The sequence below is a fragment of the Vanessa cardui genome, chromosome 16 (genome assembly GCF_905220365.1).
Source record: "Vanessa cardui chromosome 16, ilVanCard2.1, whole genome shotgun sequence".
Lineage (NCBI taxonomy): Eukaryota > Metazoa > Arthropoda > Insecta > Lepidoptera > Nymphalidae > Vanessa > Vanessa cardui.
This window is the reverse complement of record NC_061138.1, coordinates 5,317,318-5,326,131: the sequence shown is the minus strand read 5'-3', so window position 1 is coordinate 5,326,131 and position 8,814 is coordinate 5,317,318. Positions and strand designations below refer to the sequence as shown.

General features: G+C 32.4%; 2 protein-coding genes across 2 annotated transcripts; one reads left to right on the top strand and one right to left on the bottom strand.

The window, feature by feature from the left end:
- Positions 1 to 1,852: 1,852 nt before the first annotated feature.
- LOC124536110 (esterase FE4-like) lies at positions 1,853 to 5,564 on the top strand. Its single transcript, XM_047112558.1, has 3 exons — positions 1,853 to 2,224; positions 2,688 to 3,988; positions 5,191 to 5,564. Exons 1-3 carry the CDS (start codon positions 2,096 to 2,098, stop codon positions 5,351 to 5,353), a joined length of 1,593 nt encoding a protein of 530 aa, XP_046968514.1. The 5' UTR covers positions 1,853 to 2,095; the 3' UTR covers positions 5,354 to 5,564.
- On the bottom strand, positions 5,336 to 8,105 carry LOC124536109 (juvenile hormone esterase-like). The gene is made up of 3 exons (XM_047112557.1): positions 7,682 to 8,105; positions 6,181 to 7,472; positions 5,336 to 5,644 (listed from the first exon to the last, which is right to left on the bottom strand). The coding sequence occupies exons 1-3, from the start codon at positions 7,814 to 7,816 to the stop codon at positions 5,479 to 5,481; spliced, it is 1,593 nt and encodes a 530-aa protein (XP_046968513.1). The 5' UTR covers positions 7,817 to 8,105; the 3' UTR covers positions 5,336 to 5,478.
- Between the last annotated feature and the right edge of the window lie 709 nt (positions 8,106 to 8,814).

Sequence of the window (8,814 nt, the reverse complement as noted above, 5' to 3'; positions counted from 1 at the left end):
CTAAATTACGACAATTACGCAAATGTTATTATCTAGCTTTATGTGTATTTTAGTAACAACATTCACAAGAATCATTCGCTTGTAATGTGCGTTTATAATAATTTTTGGTGATTTTATAATTCGTAAATAATTATTTTGGCTTCTACTATTTACTAGAAAAGAGCTAAGGAATTTTTTTATGTATACCTATATTAAATAGGATATTGTTTCTATAATAAGTCAATCAAATCAATTCAATCGAATCAATCACAAAACTTAACGTTAAAGAATATATAAGCAGCCTGTATAAAATCCGTAGACAGGTACGGATGCACCTGAGTATTTTACGCGGCGACTCACTGGCGCCGAACTGACCGTCACCGCTTACCGACGCGTTACACCGACAATGCCCACATCATTAGTACCTACCGCCGCCTAAACAAACTGCTTTAACCATATAGATCACTTCAGTTTACTGAGATTTCGTTCATTCATTTTAATGAGCACAGGTGTCTTGCAAACTTCAAAATAAATTGTGCCAAATTATTTTTATAAGAGTCATTACTATAACATGTTCGAAAAAAGCTGGCAAATTTGGCATAGTTATAAATAGTTTTATAACAATATCCCTTTTAGTATTAATTACCTACTTATTAATAATGAAATATTAGTTATTGTTATTATAAATATAATTAAAGTAAATTTGTAATAAAAGAATCATCGTAAAACATGATAAGGCGTGAAGTTATCTATTTCGAACGACTTGATACTAATTGGTGTTTTTGCGGGCAACTTCACTGGCATCATAATAATCACTTTTTTAATTATTCGCTATAAAATGTCATGATGATGATGATCTATTTTTCATCATCTTGACATTTTATACTGCTGGGCTCCTCTCAATTTAAGAGCATTTGGAACATATTTCTCCAATCTGCTCGTATACGGATTTTCATCCGACATATGTAAGATTCCTCAGTATGTTTTTCTTTGCCACCGAGCAGGAAATAAATTGTAAACACAAATGTAAGTATAATTTCAGCGGTTCAAACACGGGTATAGTTTAAGCCATAATCTTTGATTAAGATTCAAATGTCTCAATAACTATTAACATCATTTCAAATATACCTAATCTTGACCTGCGAAAAAATATTACTTAATGCTAAATTCTTAAAAAATATTTTTTGCTTAAATTTTTCCCATATCAGCACTTGGAAGCAAACCAGTTTTACCGATTCAGAGGCCTCAGGTCAACTGACACGCAGGGGTTATTCTGTTAGCCATGTCTAATTGGTTCTTAAAGTTGCCATCTCCACGTGCCAATGTCATTATATCCAGCGCTCGACCGCTTGTTTCCGGCAATTATAATAAATGTACATGAGTGAGTCATCACACCTCGAAAAAAAACATTATTTTATAAGAAAAGTATACTATTGATGATTATGTAGCAGCAGTGGCGTAAATAGGGCGGTGCCACCGGTGCCCAGGCGCAGGGCGTAGACTCTCGGGGGCGCAAGAATAGGCATACTAGGCAGGACTATTGTTTTTTCGTTTTGCTCTTGTTAAGATTCCGCTGATCCCCTAGTATTCAAACCCAATACAAACGTACTTACTACATGCTAGTATCATTAAAAACATACATCGCGCTCATTTTTTTGGCAGCGCACGAGCGTATTAGTGTTTAGTGTTTATCGTTAATGGGCAACGCATTTGCAGTAGTGAATCTGCGATTAAGTGAGTGAGACAGTAAAATAGGCAAAGAGTCTGCTTAAATAGGGTGCAGTTATAGAAGCTCGCACAGGGCGCAGAAAAGGCTATATACGGCACTGTGTAGCAGTCTCCTTATTTTTGTATACCACGAAATATTCGAGAATATTCTTCCTTGTGACGAACTACACTGGACATTTCCGCACGTGACCACTTAAAGTCCCCACTTCAAGATTCGTAATTACGTATTCGACTAAAGCAAAGACGAAACTGTGTTGATTGAGTACGGTCACCGTGATACGAATATAATTTATTATCACGGTCACATCGATTTTGATATCTTAATATTTTCTTCTATAAAAATAATATTTTTAAGATAAAACTCAGTGTTGTAAGATAGCTCGGCGCAATGGGTGTTGTATCAATAAATCAAGGAAAGCTGAGAGGCGGTGAGGCAATAAGTGATAATGGTGTACCATACTACGAGTTCTTGGGGATCCCATATGCAAAACCCCCTATTGGAAACTTGAGGTTTAAGGTAAGTAAAAATATAACCGTGTTCAAAAATTTCCTAAAAGAATTGCATATAAATTGCCAATATTGATATATCAATTAATTATACTATTCATCTAACTATACTAACTATAAAACTAAAAATCTCAATATTTAACAGCCTCGAGGAGAAAATACTCGCCTCACATACGTCACTTCAATTGTGATGAAATCATTGTATTGGTCGTCTAATTTAAGTAGGTAGGTAGTAAAAAAAGAAAGACAGAACGACATTATTGAAAACTCAAATATCATGTTCTGAACATGATGAAAAGAAGCTACATAGAATTGCAATTCAATTGCAAATTTCCGCTACAAACTATAAGAATTATATCAAATGTTTTTGTTATAACTAATATTAGTTAAAATAAATATAAACTTTAAAAAAAGCTTATGTTAACTACCAACAACAATAATATCATAATAAATAATTTTCTGTTCTATAACAGAATCCTCAGCCTCCAGAGCCATGGGATGGCGAAAGAGACGCGACGGCTATAAACGAAGAGAACATCTGCAGTCAAATAGATCTGATGAAAGGGATCCCATTGGGCAGCGAAGACTGCCTCTACCTTAATGTCTACACTCCCAAATTACCTGAAACGAATACGAAGCCTTTACCAGTAATGGTTTTCATCCACGGAGGAGGTTTCATTCATGGCAATGGTATTATCAAAAAAGATTTGGGTCCAGATTACTTGATTGAGAATGACGTAGTAGTAGTTACTTTTAATTATAGATTGGGTGTACTTGGTTTTCTATCATTGGATATTCCTGAAGCCAGTGGGAATATGGGCTTAAAAGACCAAGTACAAGCTCTTAAATGGGTCCAAAATAACATAAATAAGTTTGGTGGAGATCCGGAAAACGTTACGCTATTCGGTTTAAGTGCTGGATCAGCTTCAGTTGACTATCTTCTTTTATCGCCTTTAGCAAAAGGTCTTTTCCATAGAGCAATTCTTCAGTCGGGTTCCAGCCTTAACCATTGGGCGATTAATTATGAACCCAAAAAAATTGTAGACCAACTTCTAGAAAAAATGGAATACAGCGGATCTACACGGGATGAGCGCGCCATATACGAATACCTTATGGAAAGTCCTATTTCCAAATTATTAGAAGCAAGTTTCAAAGTCATTGCTAATTTTACAAACAACAGAATTTCTTTCGGGTTTGTACCAACTATTGAAAAAGATTTCGGCGATAACGAGGCACTTATAACTGATAAACCTTACAAATTACTTAAAGAAGGCAGATTTAATTATGTGCCGGTCATCAAAGGAGTTTGTAATAAAGAAGGTTATTTAAGTAGTGCCTTAAAGCCAAACGTTGTTCTTGACGTGATCGAGAACAAAAATTTCGTCGATCACTGGGCGTACGAATTAAAAGGTAGTAACAAAAATAAACTAAACTCAGAATTCCTAGAAGCTTATTCAGAAAATCAACAGCCCGATGATGAAGGAGACAAAATAGGAGTAGACTTCTTTACTGATTTTGATTTTACGTCAGGTGTTTGGTTAAGTGGACAAATTATGGCAAGAAAAGGTGTTCCCGTATACCTTTACGAATTCTGTTACAAAGGGAAAATGAACTTTTTGCAGCATTATTTCGGAATGCAGCGGAAGGGGGCGGCTCATGGTGATGATTGGTGTTACATTTTCAAACACGCCGATGTCTCTCATTTTGGTGACGCAAAAGACAAAGAAGTGAGGGCGAATGTTTGCAAAATCTGGACCAATTTTGCTAAAACAAGGTAATTTACTTTTTTTTATACGCTTACTACGATAATAAATAAATCACGTAATAAGTAAGTGTAAAATAATTATCGAAACGTGACCGATAACATTACGATTAGTGAAAGAAGGCATGACTTGACGACGAAAAATATGCGTTTTCATACAAAACAAAATAAAATAATAATGTGATATCTAATGTCTTAAAAGACAAATAAAGTAACTTCTTCGTAGTTTACTCATCTTTTCAACATATTTGATAAGCACATACTATTCTAGGTGTCACTCTTATTATCCATGATGGCATGCCATGCCGCTTTCAATATATCTATATATACTTATAAAATAACAAGCCCTGACTCATCACCGCCGAGCGTAAACAATTAAAGGGTCATGAAGATTAGTAAGTAGAATCGGCTTATTGAATAGACAACCACTTTAGAAGGAATTTTGGAAATTCTACTCTTAAGAGGGTGAAATAGGGTTTGAAAGTTCGTATCGAAGTATTTAAGTTTCTGGATATTCTGATAATTATGATGAAAATACACACCACATTACTAAACCACATTTACAAAATGGTCTTACACAATCGTAGTATTTTAAGGTAAACTGTAAATATATTCAAGATCCATGCGAGCAAACCCAGGCAAGAGGTAGTGCCTATTTATATAATATATTGAATTGAAAAAGTAAGATGATGTAAATATTGTGATATGAATCAGCTGTACGTCTAAACTTAGTATTATGCATATTTAAGTACCTATTGGAAGGGAATGGGAACAATAAGCTGAAATTTGTAAAAAAAAATGTTTTTCTTATTAAAAGTTCGTCATAGGAAAAACGTCATGAAAGGAATAAGTTTTCGTGCAAAATTTTAAGTCAATCGTAATTCTCACTCTTTAGAAATGTCGTAATAGTTAATATTTCACTTATACTGGAATGCATTACTTTAAACAGTTAAAATCGCTACCTTAAAATGTTTTTTTTTTACAAATAGCAAGTTAATTTTGCAAATTTCAATTGAATTAAAAATATCATTTTTTTTAAAAATATGAAATTCAGTGTTTAAGGCACTGTTACTCTTTAATTAATTTGGTATTATCATGTAAACCAGTAATATTTATATTAATAAATATTTTACAAGTGTAAATTGTAGATGACCCTCCCATTATTGAGCAAAAATTTACAATAAATATTTAATGAAGTTGTAATTCTTTCACAGCAATCCTACATCAGAGGGTATATCTGTTGAATGGCCTGAGTATAAAGAAGACCTACCAGCCTATCTCTGTATTGACGAAAAAATTACAATAAAAACTGACTACAAACCCAAAAAGATGGCTATTTTCAAAGAAATATATGAGACATATGAGAATAATGTATAATTATTATTTGAAAATATAACAAAACTTCGTATTTATACACTGAATTACATTTTTAATATAATTATCACATTTAAAGTACCAATATTCCTGATGTTTGTTTTATTTCGGAGGTAATCCGAAGCTTGCTAAGGCTTATAATATTTTTCATAGAGATCCTTAAACAACTTCATTCGTTCTGTATTTTCATCTTTCATTGTCATTTTATCATCAATCAATAAATAAGCCAAGCCAGTTTCCGCTATTGGTTCCCATGTAGTTGTAATAACATTGTCGATTTTCGGAGTTGGATCTCTGCAACAAATTAATACATTATATGTATGTTACACATTTGAGATGGTATTGAATAACTAAATTGGAGATTATTATATTAATATGCTAATGCAAGTGTGCAAAAACTATATAACAAAGAATATATTTATATGCATAATAATATTATATGTATGTAATATAAAGTATGTAAATTGTAATTATGTGGAATGTAAGATGCATGAAATAATATTTTATCAATTATGTTCATCAGTTATGTTCATAATATATTAGCATGAAATTTCAAAATAGTCTTATTAAAAATGAACTTAGGATATAATCTACATTTTTTTAATACATTTCAATTAATATTGATTCAGTCAACAACAATTGAAAATTCATATTTTTTACATACTATTAACAATATATTTTCCTTTGAGGAATATTTTATAGATCATTTAACTTACCAGATATTATTAATTATGTATTTTTTATAATATATGTAATATGGTCACTTCAGTTAACATAAATAGTTTGAGCATATTCAAATGATATGTTCATGAAAAAAGCATTAAACTTACCCATATTTAGCAAAATTAGTCCACATGATACACATTCTATCACGGACCAACTTATCAGTATCAGACAGATTGCCTTGCAATATGGCACTCTTAATGAGATAGCCTCCATCATCCCCGTGACATGCTCCTTTCCGATCGATACTCAATTTCTTTTTTAAATAATTCAAGCCACCATCATATGCAAATTCATAAAAGTATACAGGTGAGTTATTCTTTGCAACTAATACGGTGGAAACGTAAATGCCCCCTATGAAATCAACATCACTAAAGAAATCAACGGCATAAGAGTCAATGTCATCATACTTTTTATCTCCTTCTAAATAAACAGTTTTTAATTTAGTTTCCACATCAAGTTTCTGTGTATCATCAAGTTGGAATGGTAAGTGGAACAAAAAATCTTTGTCTTCCAATAATCTTTCCATGATAGCAGCATAGTTTGAAGATAGCATCAAAAGTCCTTCTCGATTACAGAAGCCAGCCATGTATGGTACTTTTTCAAACTCTCCATGAGACAGTAAGTCATAAGTTGATTTTGTTACAAACGGTTCCCAGTCACCATCTTTTTCTAGTGAAGGTACAAAACCAAAATGTATTCCACCTCGCCATTTATCAGTAGCCAACACTAGCATTGAACTTGTAATAAGATCTTTAAGAGGCATGTCTTTAAGATATTTCACTAAATCTTTATCATCTGTTATTATTTTCTTCTTTGTAATAGGAATCTTTGCCGCTAATTCTTTTACATGATTATTTTGAGCCCAGTGTAGTAATGATGAACCAGACTGCGCAATAGCCTTGTGAAACAAGCCTTTTGCCATTGGTGACAACAAAAGGTATTCCACTGATGCACCACCAGCACTTATTCCAAATATAGTTACATTATCAGGATCACCATTAAAATTTTTAATGTTCTTTTGAACCCATTTTAATGCCTGAACTTGGTCTTTCAACCCCATATTACCAGGAGCTTCCTTGCAATCTAGTGATAAAAAGCCGAGGACACCAAGTCTATAGTTAAGACTCACAATTACAACATCTTTTTCTATAAGATAATCTGGTCCATGAACAGCATCATCCGTACCGTTACCGAACACAAATCCTCCTCCATGAATGAATACCATTACAGGTAAAGGCTGCGAATCGGAATTAGGTAGGCTTGGTGTGTAAACATTTAAATATAAGCAGTCCTCATCACCAACAACTTGTAATGTTTCCCTATCAAACTGGGCACATATATTACAATTTGTTGTAGCATCTCTGATTCCTTCCCAAGATTCAGGTTCTTGTGGAGGCTGCAAAAGAATATGATGATTAAAATGTATAATAAAATATTACTGTCTCTTTTTATATATGTTGCAAGCCATAATAACTATGGCATAATTTGTCAACATAATATGTAACTTCTTTCATATTTTGTTTTAAATACTATAAGTTGTTGCTTAACTATTTTTGTCACATATTGAAACAATTTGTAGCTAAAATACTTTTCAGTTATACTCACAGCAAATCTTAACTCTCCAATTGGTGGCTTAGCATATGGTATACTTTTAAAGGTAAAAAACTGTCTTTTGTCGGATGTTTGACAAACTTTTCCTGATAATTGACCTTCCGCTACTTTCACAACTGGGCTCGACATATTTCTCTAGTAAAAAAATATGAAAATACAAAGTAGAAGTCAAGTTATTGCAGCAAGAACTATAACCTCTTGTATTGGTTATCCTATCTAGTCGAGAATTTAACTACAGATACTGTAATATATTTATATTTAGAATGTACACATTCTTGCTCACAAATGTGCAATAATCTTAAGTACCTATTGATTACTAATTAGTGCATTATCTTTTTAATCTCTCAAATAGATAACGCATGGATATTATAGATTTTAGACTTTTAATAGTTATTCTGTAAAAATTAAACTGCAAACTGCAAAGTTGCAAAAAAGAGAATTGCACTATCTTATTGACAATTGACATATGTCAATATTTAAGACTGAATTGCCCTTAAAATAGCCTAAATAATTCATGATTTACAAAACAAATTTGTTTTAGTTAATCAAATAAAAACAACGCAATATAAAATAAATATGAAATACTGAATGATAAGGAAAGAATATTATGTTGTAGTTACAAGTATTTGAATTTCCCTAGATAATATTTAAGTTGGCAACATTGTTTGTAGAAGTACTTATTGCCAATTTAAACTTTATATTTTTGAGTACATTATCGCGACAGGCGAAAGTATGCATAATATAACAACAATTTGAAACAGAAAGGATGACATATTCCATATTATGCCCAAAGGGACACTGGATGAGTTACCCTGCAAACCGGAACACAATAATAATAAGTACTGTTTTTACTTTTTTATTCTTTAAGCCTATCTATAAAGATATGAGATGAAATGTCACCTACCTATGAAAAAATAACAAACTATAATTATAATCTATATATGTTTTTGGGTTGAAAATTATTACCAATAGCAACTTTCCGTAGGTTTACATGGTTAATCATCACCCTCCTACCCTTATCCCAATATTATTTGGGGTCGGCGCAGCATGTCTTCTCCTTCCATACTTCTCTGTCAGACGTCATCTCACAAGTAATATTATTTCTAACCATATCCTCTTTCACACAG